Raw genomic sequence first — 16,591 nt, forward strand, 5'->3', positions numbered from 1 at the left:
CAGTGTGATTTAATATTGCCGATATTAAATAAAAGTTTGGGAGCTGGGTAACAATCACAAGCTGTGTAGTCTCTTTCCACCTTCAGGAATTGACTACAGAGAACAAAGAGCTCCTATGTGAAAGTGAGTTTTGCTGTGTTGCCAAAGACCCACACAAATGATGCCTCCTTGAGCTGGCCACCATGCTTTGGTATGTGTGAAGGTAGAAGGCAGGGCCACAGCTGCATGGGTACATAGATGTCAGACACACACACTCATATTCCAGTGATGGGCTACATTCACCAGGACTGTCTGATCTCAGTGACAAAGCCAAGTCAATTAAGAACCAGAAAAAAGTCAAACGTGGGTATCAAGGCTAAGGCCTGAGCCACATGCAAAGCTATAAAGGAAGAAACGTGTCTCTCTACCCTTAGACTTCACACTCTGCCTCCTTAACTTCTCCTTCCAGACCCAGTGCTTTCAAGATCTCAGATGTTTGGATAGTACCCTATCACAGAAGAAAAGAGGGGTAGCATGGCTTTGCAGCCCAGTTGGACTCAGCACCCCTGCTGGCTGTGTGACCTTGTTTTATTTATCTTTCATTATCTTTTATTAAAGCAAACCAAAATCCCACTTATCTAGCACCTACCATGTACCAGGTACCCACTTTACAAAGAATATCTCATTTAATTCTCAATAATAACTTATTTAATTCTCCTAATAACCCTATCTCCATCTTATAGATGAAGGAATTGAGTATCAGAAAGGTTAAGTAACTTGCCAAAGTCACTCAGCCAGAAGTGAACCCAAGCACTGTGTCTCCAGAATCAATGTTTGACCCCCTCCTCACCACTAAGGTAAATGACCTTGGACAAGTCATTGAACCTCTCTAAACCTTAGTTTACCTATCTGTAAAATGAGAATATTAATACTCCTCTGGACAAGGAGGGATAAAGGTTTGTTGCAGGGTTTAAATGAGAAGATGTTAAGGATTTAGTAGGTTGCCAGGCACCTTGTAAATACACTGTATAATAAACACGCCCATTGCAGGGCAGGGGTGGTGGTGTTTGCCTTTCGTAAATGGATCAGGTTGAAGTGGAGGCCTCTCCTCCACACACCCATGATGAGTCTGGTGGACCTAGACTCTTACCACAGTCTTCTTGTTAATGCCTCACCTTCAAGTTAAATTGGTCTACTGTTCACTCAACAAACATTTAATTAATCCCTGAACAAGAAATGTTGTGTCACTTTGATTGAATGAGTTGACCAATTCAATGAGAACTAAAAAACCTGAGTGATGTGTTACCTTTAGTTGCAGTTCAGTGATAACATGATTCCTTCTCTTCTTCCTTACAGTATGTTTGTTCTTTTCTCTTTGCACCTTTATGATTTTTTAAATAGTGTGCAAAAATGGATAAATAAGAGAAACTGATATAAAAATGACCTGGACAGAAAGCAAAAGAGTGAGGCTGAATTCCAAGAAGGACCATTATTTTAAAATAAAACCCATGCATGCACACACAGACACAGTTGCAGGGAAATATAGATTTCACAGCAAATGCAATCACTATGGAGCAGACAGTGAGACAAAATCACGGAGTGTGTGGTTGTCCTGTAGCTGAGGGACAAATGACAGGATTGCCTTGGCCAGCTAAAGACAGATTGTTGCATTATTCCATTAATTGTGTGTAGCTTGGCTTTCCCAGACCTTTCTGTGGCAGACTAATCCAGCTCTCACTTGCCACTGACTGAGCTATCTCACTTTTATCCAAGTCTTCCTAGAATATCTCTGAGATAGAGGTCCCTGCCACACATAGTTTGCAATATTGAGAACTCTTAATTGAACATAAACACACTGATGGTGAACATCTAGTAATACGTGATTTCTAAAGAGGACATTGGTTTAAGGAGATAAAATATGCTGGAAAATTCAGTCTTTATCCTGGCTTTATTTTAAGTCCCATAAACTGTTGACAGATCTGGGCTTACATATGAGCAATTGCCTGTGTTGTTTCATTTGAGAGGAACAAGGATGGATCTCCTGTCCAAATATACATCACCCAGGTGTTTCAGTACCTGCAATTCTAGCATTAGAACAAGTTCCTTAGGTTACTCCCCCAAAAGATCTTTTTTAAACTGCAAGAATTTCTGGGCAAAATAGGTATCAAGATCCATCCATCCATTTTCTACTAGCATTTAGTTTTCACATCCTTTAAAGAGTTGCTGGTAAAGGAGTTGATGGCAGTAGGCTGAATGGAAAGGGAACATTGTGATGTTTGCTATTTGGAAAGCGTTGGCATCTATTTGGAAGTCTCTGGGACATGATGGAGGCTCCTGTGGAAATGAGAAGAGTGTCAGGCTTGGGAGGGGGTTTGAGGGGGGCACCAAAGGGGCAGTAGTGAGACTGCGATGCCAAATTTTGTCATTGCCAGACTCTGGCTGGTGAGGGAGAAGGTATAGGAGCATGAGTGCAATGCGTGCTCCAGGACTCCTGCTGGAAGACTTACTGAGGTTTGTATTTTGAGCAAGGCCAGCCATGCCTCATCACAACCAATCAGAGAAGGAAAGGGAAATGACAGAGGAGGACACAGCATTTAGAAGACGCAGTCCCAGGTGCTCGGCCTTGACCTTCGGCAAGCTACTTAACCTCTTCTGATCTGAGTCTTCTTGTCTAAAAGATGGGACAAGTTTGTGTCTGCCTTTTGTGATTGTTGGGAGAATTAAAGTAAATAAAATAATTGTAAAGAATACTTAGTAAACTATAGAGCACTTAGAAACAAATGACAAACCCATGTATGCTTGTACATCTTTCCCACAAAATCAGCCCCACCAGGAGGAGTCAGTGAGGCTGGGGTCTCCTCACTTAATGCTGACCCCCATCCACCAGCCCACCATGCTTTCTTAAAGAGCTGTAGTCTGACCTGTGGATCTTGCAGATTGCTGAGCTACAAGTGTGGCGATACTCGTGACCCTCTAGCTCAGTGTTTCCCAACTTTGACTGAACTTTAAAATCACCTGGGAAGTTTTAAAACATATCCTCGCCAAAGCCACACTCCAGCTCAATTAAATCCACATCTCTGTGGGAGGGACCCAGGCATCAATATTTGTTAAAGTTCCCAAGTGCTTTCAATGTGCAGCTAGGGTGGAGAAGCATTCTCCTAGCTGAGCAAAAGAAAGAAGGATGCAGCTAGAAAATTATTTTCTTTTTCATAAAGCAGGGAGAAAAATGGCTTCCCAACATGACATTGATAAGAAGCCAATAGCCAGCCTGGTAGATCAGAGTCAGGAAAGAAACGATTAAAAAGGGCTGTGGAGTACAGTTGGTGTATCGCAGCCACTTCCGATGATTATTCGATCTATATAAAGCACACATCTTGAAACTCTCTCCCCTCTTGCTCTCTTTTTTTCCTCTCTCTTCCCCTCTCCCCCCACCTTCCAACCTTGGTTTTTACTTTTCCCATCTCTCCCTTTCTCTATCCCTCCCCCTTGCTCTCATTTTACTAAAGGGCTCTGAACCCCTAGTTTGCATTGTAGCCACTTACTCAGATCTAGTAAGTTACTTCAGGAGTCCTGTGCAAAGGTTTGCCTGTACTTTTCCCTGCACCACCTCCCCTCCACCGCAGTGGCTTCTTCAGCCTTTTTACTGGTCCTGCTTCATGACAGATCCCTGTGTCTCCCCATCTCACGTGTGGGTGAGTGTGAGTGTGTGTGTCCTCTCTAGGGTTTCCTTTCATCTTCCTGCACATTCTAAAAACCCCATTTTCCACCCACACTTGCCCGTGCTTTCTCATCTGTTTTCCAGCATACCCACATCCCTCTCTGAAGCCCTGGTCTCTTGGTGATATTTTATCTACCTTTACACGTTCACATGCAGTCAAGCCTGATGGATCAGAATATTTGGGGAATGGGAATTCAGGGGAATTTTAATTTTCTGGTTAAGTGGCACTAGCTTGAAACCACTTTTGTTTTATTGTTGGGGAAAATGATGAAATAGAAACCCAGAACCCAAAGGGTCCTTAGGGAATACCTGGATGAACCCTCCCAAAGACAAAGAGAGAGAGTCTGTCTGCAGTTAAGATGACTACCAGTTGGACCCAAGGCCTGTGAGTACCAGCACCAGGTCTAAAGACAATCTCTCCTGACTTCAAGACCGGGGTTCTTTCAGAGCACTCTCTCGACGTAGCCTGCAGAACTGTTGGTTAACCAGGACCAATCCAAAGTAAGTTGCATTTTTGAAGTGAACTCTCTAGTTCTCTCCTAATGTCATAGACCCATAAACTTCGCTCATCAATGTGGTCTGCTTGGCCCCAAATGCCTTTCAGTTTGCAATGCCTACATCTCTAGACCATCCTGTTTCTAAGGTCTGAAATCTTGGCCCTGATTAATATGTCCACCACTCACTAGACTAAGCAGATTGATTTTTATTTTTATTTTTCGGCTGCACCACATGGTATATGGGATCTTAGTTCCCCAACCAGGGATCAAACCCGCGTTCCCTGCATTGGAAGTGCAGAGTCTTAACCATTGGACCTCCAGGGAAGTCCCAGCACATTGATTTTTAAAATGAAAGCCCATTCCCACCTTGGAGACATTCCAGGCTTGGTTGGAGAAGGGGAAAAGCCCAGACATCAGAACACCTACTGAAAGGAATAACAAGTTTCTCATTTTCCTTCTTGTTAATTAAATACCCACTGTTAACTCGATTTTTTTTTCTGTCTCCTAAATGAGGTATTGCCAGAGAAAAAGTGGGTCAATGGAGGGCTCTGACAGGTTTTGTCCCAGTTAATTTAAGTTTTGCCATATGTTCTTTGAGAAGCATGTGCTAGCTACAGGTCCTCGCGCTGATTAGCAACCAACCTGAGGGGTTTTCATTTAGACTTCCAATTCTCTTGCAAAAGAGGAAGATTAGAAGGCAACAGAGCTGGGTGAAGGACTCCAAGCAGAGCTGGAACACAGCTCGTTGGTGTCAATGGCCTCATTACTCTATACCAGGGAGCAGAGTTTCTGAAACTCGGCACCCTTGACATTTTGGGGTAAATGATTCCTTGTTGAGGGGTCCTTCCTGTACATTGTAGGGTGTTCAGCAGGATCCATGACCTCTACTCACTGGATGCTGGTAGCATCCCACCCCCAAGCATGAAAATCACAAATGTTTCTGGACATTACATTGATTGGGTGGCAGATTTGCCCCTGGTTGAGACCCACCACCATAGAGACATAGCCCATTTAATGACCAAGAGGGGTCATTAAATAAATCATCAACAGTAATATATGAATACCTGGAAGACCGTAGTCTCTCTGAGTCCAAAATCCTCTGGTTAGTGGTTGGACTGGATGATTAACTGAACTTTGAGCTCCTGGAAGCCTGTGAGAGGTCTCCTCTGTTGGCAGAGTTCTGCATGACCCGATTACCAGAGTCCAGAGCAAACAAAGTCATGATGAAAATTCCTGGATTCAAACATTGCACCCATGTCATCCACCAAGAATATGGTGAGCATGTACCTTTAGCCCAGGCTAGTCCTAGGGTCTTTGCTGGTTAGAGGAGTGGAGGAGGCAGCTATTCAAGGAAATTAGAAACAGGGTATAGTTAAAAGGACACCAGACTGAATGCCCTGCGCTTCCAATTACTAGCTGTACAAAAACAACCTCTCTAAGCCTCAGGTTCCTCATGTAAAGATAAGATCTAGATAAAGGCTCTCATACCAAGTAACCATTCAATAAATGTATTTCCTCCATCTCATTTACAACTCTGACTAAGCCTTAAGGACGTAATAGGCAGGCTTTTGCTTTGAGCAAAAAAATGTAAACTGTGTCCAGCTGAGGAAGGCCAGGAGATGGGGCCCAGTCACAGGAGGAAGAATTTTGCCTGCAGCATCCCTGGAAAAAAATTTGAGTAGAGCAATATTTAATGGAGAAATGTTTTGTAACCCTGAGGTGGAGCTCATTAGTTAGGTGCATGCTCTCTAAAGAATGCTTTGCTGGCTCTTACCACTAGGTAGCAGGCATACACCCTTCTAGGGAATGAGGAGCTCAGAAGATCCCCAGCCTGCAGAGCCTCTACCACTCATCAACTAATGCCTGAAAATACCATCAGCCACCTCAGTCCTTTACACCTTGTGATTGATTTTATCAGATCCTTTTGTGAGTAAAAGTTTGATCATGGAAGAAGCAGGAGGATAATTAATGCTGGAGGGACTAGTTATATAATATGATCATGTGTATGTTGTTATACATGTGGTTATATATATATACATACATACATGACAATGTAGTATGTGTGTGTGACTATTATGTGTCATGCTAGGTCATTTACATATATGTATGCATGTGTATATCCCTAAACTTCTCCCAAAATATATTTCAGGAGCCTAATAGTCATATTCCAATTAACTCCTTGCTATTTGACATTCTATCCATGGCAAGCCCAAATCAACCAACATAACCACCTATCTAGAGGATATAATTGATGTTTATTTTTTGACTACCCTGAAACACTATAATACCCATTCTCCAAAGCATATAAATTTTGGCCTCTTGATAATGTTCTCTGTTAGAAGGGTATCTGATGCCTTTCATGATCCCAGCATGTGTGATCCTCCAGTGCTCCCTTCTACATGGCTGCACCAGACGGAATAGGTGCCGAACTTGCTGAAAAGTCGATTAATATAACCCAGCAACACAGGAGACCCCTAAGCCCTCCAGTGATCTGTGTGCAGTTGCTCAGGAAACTTGAGAGAAATAACAGGTAGTGTTTGCCCCTCTAATGACTTACACGTACTCATAAACGTGTTGTTGATGCTAAGTCATACCGAATGTCTCCTTCCTGAAGGCAGGGGAAAAAAGGTAAGGCACTCTTAGACTTTGAAGAGCTTGAGAGAATATTAAAAATGAATTTTAAAAGTTTCCTTTTACTGGAATAACCTTTTCTTTATGATGGCAACTTTGCAGTCTTGAGAGCCTGGGCTGGGTGGTGGTCTCAAATATCAGGGCTGGAGTCTAAGACCCAGGGGCTGCTTTTCCTCAGAGTGAAGGCCAAAGGATGGGTTTCATTTAAGCTGCTCACTCTGGTACCACCTAAAAAAGTAACTGTTGGGACTAAGACTGGTCTGAGAGTGTCATTTGTCATTTGAAAGGACCTTTTTTTTCTATATAAATATTTGAAAAACCTCTATACTAGGGCTGAACTTTAATCAACTGGGAAGGTACTGTAAATGGAGGGTTAATCCATCACAATGCCCAGGAAGAGACAATGCCCAGGTCTTAAATTCTTTCCAGACAGCACAGGACAAGGAGATTATCACTTTCCGTGGGAAGAACAACAACAAAAACGGTGCTACACCTTTAAAAATCAGATTGTCTTTTAAATGCTCAGTAGTTTCCTTAGAGGGGGTCAGAGAGAGCAAGTTTCTTGAAGCTTAAAGATCAATTAATTTAAGAAAGAAAAGATTTCAAGTGTCATAAAACCTTAGTTAAATCTACCAATTTCCCTCTTTCTTGCCTTCCCCCACCCACTGCCATTCTCCAAAGCAAGAGGCGCAGGAGCATGAAATGATGTGAGCTAAATTTCTCTGTTTGTGTAGGAAACATATTTCCTTGCCTATAAGGCACACAACACAGAGACAATCTCTCTCTCACACACACACACACACACACAAATTAAGAACACAGTTTTCATGACCATCATTTGTTCTCCAGGTCTCAGGTTACAGAGTCCTGTTTACAATAGTATTTCATTAGATTTACGTGGACTTCAGATCTTCTACATATGTGGTGTTTAGTCATATGGTGGGTAGGGGTGGCAACAGCATATAACAAAGCAGGCTTATTTTCTAGCTTTTTTTCATGGCCACATGTACAAAAGAAGAATGAAGAGGGAAAAAGTCTTAGAGATAGGGGAGAAATTCTCCAGTTTCCAATATCCATATTTCTAGGGGGCAGGGTGGATCTGTGCTTCTGATGTTTGCCAATAAGGCTTTGCTTCTGGAAGCTTTCCCTGTAAGCACACCAACACTGTCCTTAATGCACCAAGTCAGAGCAGCTTTTGGCACTGGATTTCAGGAACCTTCCTAGGAGCACATCAAATCCATGGAATCCAAGGATTGAATTGAATCCTTCAGTTGCACAATTGGAGGATTTTTTTTTTTTCCAGAAAATGTCTGTTGTCTCCTAGAGGAGGTCTCTTTATTGAGGTTTCATTATAGATGTTCCTGAAACCCCTGCCCTCCAAGTGAGAAGCTGTTTACAATGGCATTCCCAAATGAGCATTCTTAGACTAAATCCAAAACTCCCTCCTCAAAGTTATCAAAGCGTCTCTCTTCTAGAACATTACTATTTTAAATGGGTGTTGCGTGCATGGTATGTGTCATAAAGTCATGTTTTAATTATAAACAAAATAAGAGGAAGTTTCCTGGTCAGAGAAAATGAGATTATGGGGAGTGTGTGTGTGCGCACGCGCAAGCGCGCCCACGCGCGTGTGCCTGTGTAAGAAGCTCTCTACCAAGGCTTAACATCTTAGAGACATTTGCAAAATATTTCTCTTGAAAGAACCTCTTAGAAGCAGTATTTTTAGGCATATTGGGTTCTCCATCGGTAGAAGAGAAATCTACTACCAACCCTCAGATTAAGTAAACCTCCTGGTGATGCCATTCTGCATTTCAAACAGCTGATTGTGCCTTTTTAGGTAGGTGGCCAGAGGCATTTGCATTTTGGGAGAGGGTGGCGTATGTTTTCTCCCCCTATCCCTCTTCCTGCTAGTCAGACTTGGCTCTCTCTCTCTCCCAAAAGAAAAGGAAAAAAGAAAGATGCCAGTCTGTAAGATCATTCAGAGGGCTGAGCACATGAGTTTGAGAAAAACTTCTGGACATGGACAACATTAGCTCACCAGCTGTCACTCATAACAGTTTATTTCAATCACACATTTGCTTAAATTGCTAGCTAGTGAAAGACCCCTCCCATCCATCACACATACTCCTCCCCTGTCCCTTCCCCACACCGCCACTTGCTACCACTCTTGAATTTAGTTCAATAAACAACCCACATCTCTGTGGACCTGGAAACCTATGAAGGTTGGGAAGGGGAAATCACTGACCCCAACACAGAAAAAAACTAAGACAACACAGGAAAGCAGGCATCACACAACAGGGCAATCTGAAGACAGGCAGCTTTTCTGTCCTGGGTTAACAAATTATTCCTATTTCAGGAACATTGGAACATAGGATCAACAGCTCATTTGCCCCATCCCACCGCACCCCCATCACTTCTGTATCCCATCTGCCCCTAAAGTCTCCTGCTACAAGCAGCACCAAGGGAGGCGTTCAGCCCAGGGTAGGATTTTCCCACTGCTCCCCACAGCAACTAGGAGTGTGCTGTCGCTGCTGAGAGCCTCAGCTTGCTGCAGTCTTACCACTATGCTCCAGAAAGCACAGCTTTCATCACAGAACATTTGTATTCTGCCTTATTTCCCTGAGTCAGACCAGAGAGCAGGAGATGAGGGTCTTTCACTTGAGAGAGTATGGAAAAGGGAACAAATGCTACTAAGTCTGGTGAATCAAAGGCATAGGAGAATAGTGAACCAGTGGCATTTGGGGGTGAGATTTTGAATCGATTTGAAAGATGCTTGTATTAAGTGCAAAAATGTTTTCTGTTCATAAGAAAAACTGTGTGGCACTGCCTTTTAAAAAGCATTTGCCATGATCTCTGCCTTAAAGGCTGAGCAAGGATGCTCAGTCCTCAGTCCGCCTTTCAACTGCTTTAAAGTGGCTAGATTGCACTGCACCCCCCACCCCCAGATATAATATAAAGGATCTTGCTTTTTTCAGTCCTGAATCATGAGGGGTGCATCTACCTGATAAACTCCGTTTGTCCTTCTTAATGTTTCAAAATGAGCCTGGCTACTTTGCTCCTGAATTTCTGGATTTTCCCTCTGGCCACTAGATCACCCCTCCACACACTCACACACACACACACACACACACAGGGTGGGGGGGGGAGGAAATTCTAACTGTTGCTTCTCTCTTAACCAGGTAACAATTCATTTAGGTTACACCAGTCTGTAAAAACTGTAAATGCTATTTTATTTTAAACATTTTAAGTTTACAAAAAAAAAATCAATGATTGGTACCTTTTTACACTCTCAGATTCCTGAATATGGACAGATCTTCAAAGGGAGGAAGGAGTTCTCATATGAAATTTAAGATAGACTGTCCTGAAGGTTGTGGAGTGGGGTTTTGTTGTGTTTTATCTCGTTTTTGTTTTTAAGACACAATAAAGCTAAAATGTCAAGTCTCTGGGAGAGATCCCCTTGCAGTTTCAGTCAAGGAGCATATCAGAGCACAGACAGGAGACCCCAGCCTGGTGCTCGCCGGCCCGCCCCGGCTGTCCAGGCATATTTGGTAGCGCACGGGTTGGGAGCCACTGGGACAATCACACCTCGCATTCCCTGGCGGGCTGCTGGTGGCAGGTACACGAGCCATACTCGTTGATGATGACCAGGGCTCCCTCAATGTGGTTCGGTTTGTAATCAACGTAGTATTCCTGGGCCGACATGGCAGCCATCTGATGCATGGTCTGTTTCTGCTTTTGCTTCCTGCGCTGCGTCACAAAGCACTGTCTGAGCTGCCTGAGACTGGCTGGGAAGCACTTCCAAGAGACATAGAGCACCAGGACCACGATGAGGAAGGAGAAAATGAGGGCCATGGTGCCGGTGACCACCTTGTGAATCTGCACAGCGTTCTCGGCGTGTTCGCCGCCGGGGAGGGCCACGGTAGCCAGCTCAGGCGTGCTGTCGGGCTGTCCCTCCCTGCCGTCAGCGAGAGTGGTGGCCGGGCCGGCGGGGGATCCCAGGTCGCTGTGGTTGGTGACGGCGGAGAGCAGGTGGCCGCTGGTGGGCTCGGCCCCCTCCTCGCACAGGTGGAAAGCGTACACGGCGTCCAGGACGTCCTCGCCCTGTGCGTACTCGGGGCTGGCGCACTGCAAGTTGCCATCGTAGCGCCCCTGGAAGTTGCTGAGCCACGAGGCCAGGGCGCACACGTTGCGCCCACAGTCCCAGAGGTTCCCGGCCAGGGTGACGCTCGTCAGCGACTTCCAGGAGTTGAGGATACGGGGCTCGATGTAGGTGAGACGGTTGGAGTCCAGCTGCAGGGACTGGAGGTGTGGCACGGTCTCGAACACATGGGGCTCCATGTACTCGATCTCGTTGCCCGACAGGTCCATTTTCTCCAGGTTCCATACCCAGTCCAGAGAGCTGACCACAATGGCCACCTTGTTCCTCCTCAGGCAGAGCGAGTGCAGGGAGATGAGGCGGGGGAAGTGGGCGAAGTTCACCTTGACCAAGTCGTTGTGCTCCAGGTGCAGCTCGGTGAGCTTGAACAAGCCGGCGAAAGAGTTGCGCGCCAGGCTCTTGAGCTGATTGTATCCGATGTCGAGAAACTTGAGGCTGCGGCAGTCCTGGAAGATGCGCACGGGCACGAACTGGATGGCGTTGGCCCGCATGTGCAGCGTGGTGAGCTTCCGCAGCCCGTGGAAGAGATCGGGCGCGAGCGCCTGCAGCTTGTTGTACGAGAGGTCCACGCTGCGCAGGTTGGGCATGGGCCGGAAGGTGGTGTTGGCCAGTTGGGTGATCTGGTTGGAACTCAGTGTGAGTTCCTTAACTCGGCGCAGTTTCTGAAAGGCGTCCCCCTGCACCGAGCAGATGTGATTGTGATCCAGATAGAGCCACGTGAGCTGCATTAACCCCGTGAACTGGCCGGCGCGCAGCTCCGAGAGGCTGTTGTAGCGCAGGGACAAGCCCAGCAGGCCGGACAGGTTGTGGGGCGCCTCGGTGAGGTTGAGCGCCTCGCAGTACAGCAGCCGTCCCTCGCACCGGCACAGCTGCGGGCACCCGCTGGGGGCGGCGGGCAGCATCTGAAAGCAGGCCCCCAGCAAACACAAGACCACCCCCGAGGGCCTCCGCAGCAGCCAGTATAGACAGAGACCGAGCAGCAGGAAATCCATTAGCGAGAATCTTTCCAGAGAGGCTGGAGAATGTCCATTGGAAGCGCTCGGTCAGAAATCTACATCATATTTTATTCCGAGGGAGGGGGAGCGGGGGAGGGGGAGAAAAGGGCAAAAATCAAATAAATACATTGAACTAAAGCAGGACCCCCCCTCCCCGAAGCCACACGTTCACCTCTAAGCATGCAGAAAGCTGGGCAGCATAGAAAGTTCACAGCCACGTAAAGATCAAAGAGATGGTGATTTGGTCCATGTTAGATGCTGCAGCAAAGAAAAGGGAGGAAAAAAAAATCTTCGGGAAAGAATTTAATTAAAAAGTGTCTTACCCACCCTTTTCCAGAGAGTGACAACCTCCATTCAGCTGCTGCCTTTGTGTGCAGGCTAATTATATGCAGGGCGAGAGAAGACCCCTCTGTGTTTCCGAGGCAGCCCCGGTCCGCGGCCGGCGGATCTGGCAGGCGCACAATGTCTCACTTTGCTGCTCCGCTCGGGGCTGCAAGGGCGGCCGGCGAGGCGGGGAGGCGACTTCTAGGACCCGCAAGTTTCCCAACTGCGTGCGGGAGCCGGGGCTTCGCCTTCCTGCCGCTGTCCTTTCCCTCTGCAGTTCGGACTGTGACGTTGTGGGGGAAAAAAAAAAAAAAAAAAAAAAAAAACACCTCCAAACTCGGGGCTCGCGACTCCCCAGGATTTGACAGTCTGGTTAATGTCCGTCATTGGAAAGGACCGCTGACCGGCGCCCCCTTTTGCTCCGCGGAGACCGCCTGCCATTCGCGCCCGAGGCGGCTGCGGAGAGCGGGCTCGCTCATGCTTTGCGGGCGGCGGGCGACTCGGGCGGCGGCGCTGGGAGCGGGGAGCGGCGCCCGGCGCCCGGGCTCCTTCCCTCCGCCAGGCAGTGTGAGGCGCGAGCTTGCACCGGCACCTACTGCTCACTGCGTGTCGTAAGCTGCTCACGATTGTGCGTCTTCCCGGAGCACCTCAGACATGAGCAGATTGAAAAGGGGTGGGCAGAAAACCAACATTCCCCCGAACCACTAAAGTCATATATGTGCTTTGATGAAATGGAAATAACTTTCAGCTTTTGGGTCCATATTTCCAAAAAGAAAAAAAAAAAAAAAAGGAGGGGAGGATGGAGGTTTGGAAAAGCATCATCAACGACAAGATATTTCCAAGTGGGAGACTGAAATATTCGGTTCCGCCCTCCCCTTCCCTTTGGGGAACGTTCCCCCCTCCCCCTTTAAAGCTGTCTACGTGTAAGAGATACGTAGGAATCTGTAGAGAAATCAACATTTGGTCCTTTGCTTTAGAAAAGCAACTTGAGAGAAGCTAGAGGAAAGCAGTGATTGTGGGGACTTGGCTGAGATTTTTCTTTTTTCCCTTGCGGGCACTGGAGTTCTGCAGTCAGCCAGCCCTTTTAGGTGGTGGGTGGGGGAATGCTTTCCAAACTCAGCGGATTTGGAAAGCCATCCTGGTCCCGGCGGTAGGAGACCTAGAGTGGCAGAAACCTATGTCTGTGTACAGGGAGTTTTTCTTGCTCGAGATCCCGCAGGGGCTTCACCAGTCTCCGTAGATGTCTGTGGGGTCCCGGGTGGATTAAAGAAAGATTCTAATGTCTGACACCGGGAGGGCTGACCCTGACGTGTTGCTCATGGTGATTACAGAACCCTGCAGTACACTCCGCTCCAGGAGAATGTGCGAGAGGATGAGAGGAGAAGGGGTCGTTTAAACCCTCATGAAGCCTACCCCTTTCTATATATACACCCGTACTTAAGCTTTGAGACTGTTACTAAATTGTATTATCATCTGAGCATGAAGAGGTGTTGGCCTGATTATTTCCATTAACACTCATCTATGGATGGGCTGATGGGCTCCTTAGGCTTCTTAGGTTGAGCTCTGTCTTGTTCCAACTGGTCTGGAGAGGGTCTGCATTGCTGTTGTCAGGGACCTGTTGGTCATCTGTTTTTTTTAAAAAGAGAGAGAGAGAGAGAGAGAGGAGAGAGAGAGAGAAACCCTGCTGGAAGTGAGTGGATAAGCCTACCTTCTTGACAAATATGCCCGAGGAGGTAATAGGGAGAATCCTATGTGAATTTCCAGCTCCTCACTTCTAATTCCCATCATGTCTGACTCTTAGGAACTGAAAATAAGTGGGCATTATCTATAGTTGTGCTCACATTGATAAGAATGAGGTGGATTACCAAAGCTCCAGGGTTGGACTGGCTTTGGACAAGTAACTAAGTTACTCCTTACATTCAAGCTAAAGACAGTACTAACCAGTGGAATCAAAGTCACCAAAGACTAGTGGTACTTTTCAGGAAAAGTTATATGAACAGGGGCATGAATCATTCCATTTTATATTCCTCTGAGCTCTGGCCTGGGCATTCATCTCTGAGATGCATCCTTCAATTGGAAGGAAAACAAAGCTGAAATGTCCTAGACATCACATGCTGTCTTAGGAGCTAAAAGAGACATTAGAAAATCTGAACTTTGCACATGACGAAACTGAGGTAGAGAGACATCGGGTGATTATCCGCGTTCTCACAGCTTGTTACTGGCACAGATAGGTTATTTTCTGTCCCGCACCAAAGTGGTGGTTTTCTTTTCCCATTCTGGATGGTCACCTCTCCATCACCTCCTGCCTGACTCTAGACTGGGCACTGGCACCTCCAGGGTGCTGCGGAACACTTGAACAGACAGACAATTTCACCATCAAGTGTTTTCACCTCTTGCCAAGACAATTATTCCTCACAGCAAGCTGGCTGATTGAGCCATAAACTCTAAAGGGTTGGGGAGCTGGGGCAGGCAGGGGTAAACATTGGCCAACCATTCAGCAAGTATTGTGAGTACAAGCCACCCAATCCCCATGGCTGCTAGGAAGAAAATTCTCCTAATGCAGGCAGCTTGCAAAGTGGTGCTTGAGCCTGCCAAATGGGCAAGAAGAGGTCCCACTTTGGATGTCACTTGATTTCTAGAGCTGGTACAGAGAGGCAGAAAAGAGTTGAGTGTTGGCAAGAAGGAAGGAAAATAAAATTAAATTCACTGCATGTATATGTGAGTTTTCTTCTAAGTATGATACTCAAAACGTAGAAGATATGTCTAGGCTGTAATTAAAAAATACATATGTATATATATATATATATATATATATATTGCTCTTCACATTATTATCCTGCAAATCATTTCATCTGGATGGTATCTTTAAATCTTTCCCACTTCTAATGTGGCAAGTTTGCATCTTTTCTACGGTTTTAAACCCCTTGGCAGAACCGTATACATTAACAGATTGAAATGAGCTTTATTGAAATTTCGCTATTCTAAGTCATCTAAGTTGCAGAATCCCAATTTATTATGTATTTAAAGCATACCAGCCCTGATTAAATCAATGCAAATTAGGTTAAGTAAGAACAACATGAATCAAGTGTTTCAGCAAAGTTGAGTCAAGAAACGACAACTCTTGAGTCACCAAAGCAAGCTGATATAGCTGGTTTTCATGAGTTTTAATTTCATGCCTCTTAGGGTCCAACACACTAAAAAGTAAAAAAAAACAAAGAAAGAGCTCACATAAAGTTCTTTCTTTCGTCATATTTGATCTCTCATAACTCTTTACCTCTCTTGTGAGAACATCTAATGCATCAGGTTATAATGTGACGATTGTGGGTATACATGATCAATCTCTTTTTCTGGGCCAGGCACAAGTTTCTGTTGGTAAATGTCTTCTCCTTCAGCATTGGATGCTGATGAGACATACTTTACACACTTTACAAACACCCTTGTTATTTTACGTGTTTGTATGGGGAAAGATAATTAGCATGTCTTGCTGAACTGCCATAGTAGCTGAGCAAGAAAGGCACCTCAAGCCATTAGGCCAACATGTGATTGGGGAGTGGGGTAAGAAAGGATAAGAATCTTGAAAACGTGGATTCAGCAAATGGGAAGGAACTCAGTGGTATGTGAAGTATGGATCTGCTTGCCAAAACACAATCTGGAACTAAGAGGTGGAAGAGCAAGCTCGATGCAGCTGGAGAGGCCAGAAGTAGAGTTTGGAGGAGGGAGACATAATTAATTCCTCCTCTTCTAAACCTTATACTGGTACATTAACCTTTGCATAATAAACCCTTCTTGCTTCTTCTTGGTACTTTATGTGATGGGGTGCTAGGGGGGTGGTCACATACAGTTTTGTTTTTTTGAAATATTGTACCTCTCCCATTTCATCTCAACTGAAGGCCACCTCCAATTTGTTTATTTGAGTCAAAATAGTTTGTGAACCTAGAGGTGCAAGTGACAAAAGTCTGAAATGAGTACGCATTCTGAAGATTGGCCTTTCAATAGTAATCTTTGGCAGTGTTCAAGGAAAGGGAAATTCAAGTGGTGATTTTAATGCTCTGTCATTGCTTGCTCCAGCCTGGACCTTGGTCTTTATGTGATTGTCTTTACTTTTCAGTAGCAGTGAGCACTGGCTTTTCTTTAAAAGGAAATGTTTAGATGTAGGGGAGGAGGGTGGGAGTCACAAATTCAAAAGGAGAGAATTAACTCTGTTGTTCCTGTGGGCACACAGCATATAACTGGTCTTTTACAGAGCACCTCTGAAGCTATATATGGGGCCAAAGGGTGAGGGCTGTAAGGTTTC

The 16,591-nt window shown here is 45.6% G+C and overlaps 2 protein-coding genes across 4 annotated transcripts in view; one reads left to right on the forward strand and one right to left on the reverse strand.

The window, feature by feature from the left end:
- The window catches only part of CTNNA2 (catenin alpha 2), a gene marked incomplete at its 5' end in the record, with an annotated part of 1,039,969 nt that overhangs the window by 669,050 nt on the left and 354,328 nt on the right, over positions 1 to 16,591 (forward strand). The gene's annotated exons all lie outside the window — the stretch shown is intronic.
- LRRTM1 (leucine rich repeat transmembrane neuronal 1) lies at positions 10,402 to 12,327 on the reverse strand (the record flags this gene model as incomplete). Its single annotated transcript, XM_082642600.1, has 2 exons — positions 10,402 to 11,993; positions 12,297 to 12,327. 2 exons carry the CDS (start codon positions 12,325 to 12,327, stop codon positions 10,402 to 10,404), a joined length of 1,623 nt encoding a protein of 540 aa, XP_082498726.1.

Source organism: Mesoplodon mirus (genome assembly GCF_964341445.2).
Source record: "Mesoplodon mirus genome assembly, chromosome: 14".
Classification (NCBI taxonomy): domain Eukaryota; kingdom Metazoa; phylum Chordata; class Mammalia; order Artiodactyla; family Ziphiidae; genus Mesoplodon; species Mesoplodon mirus.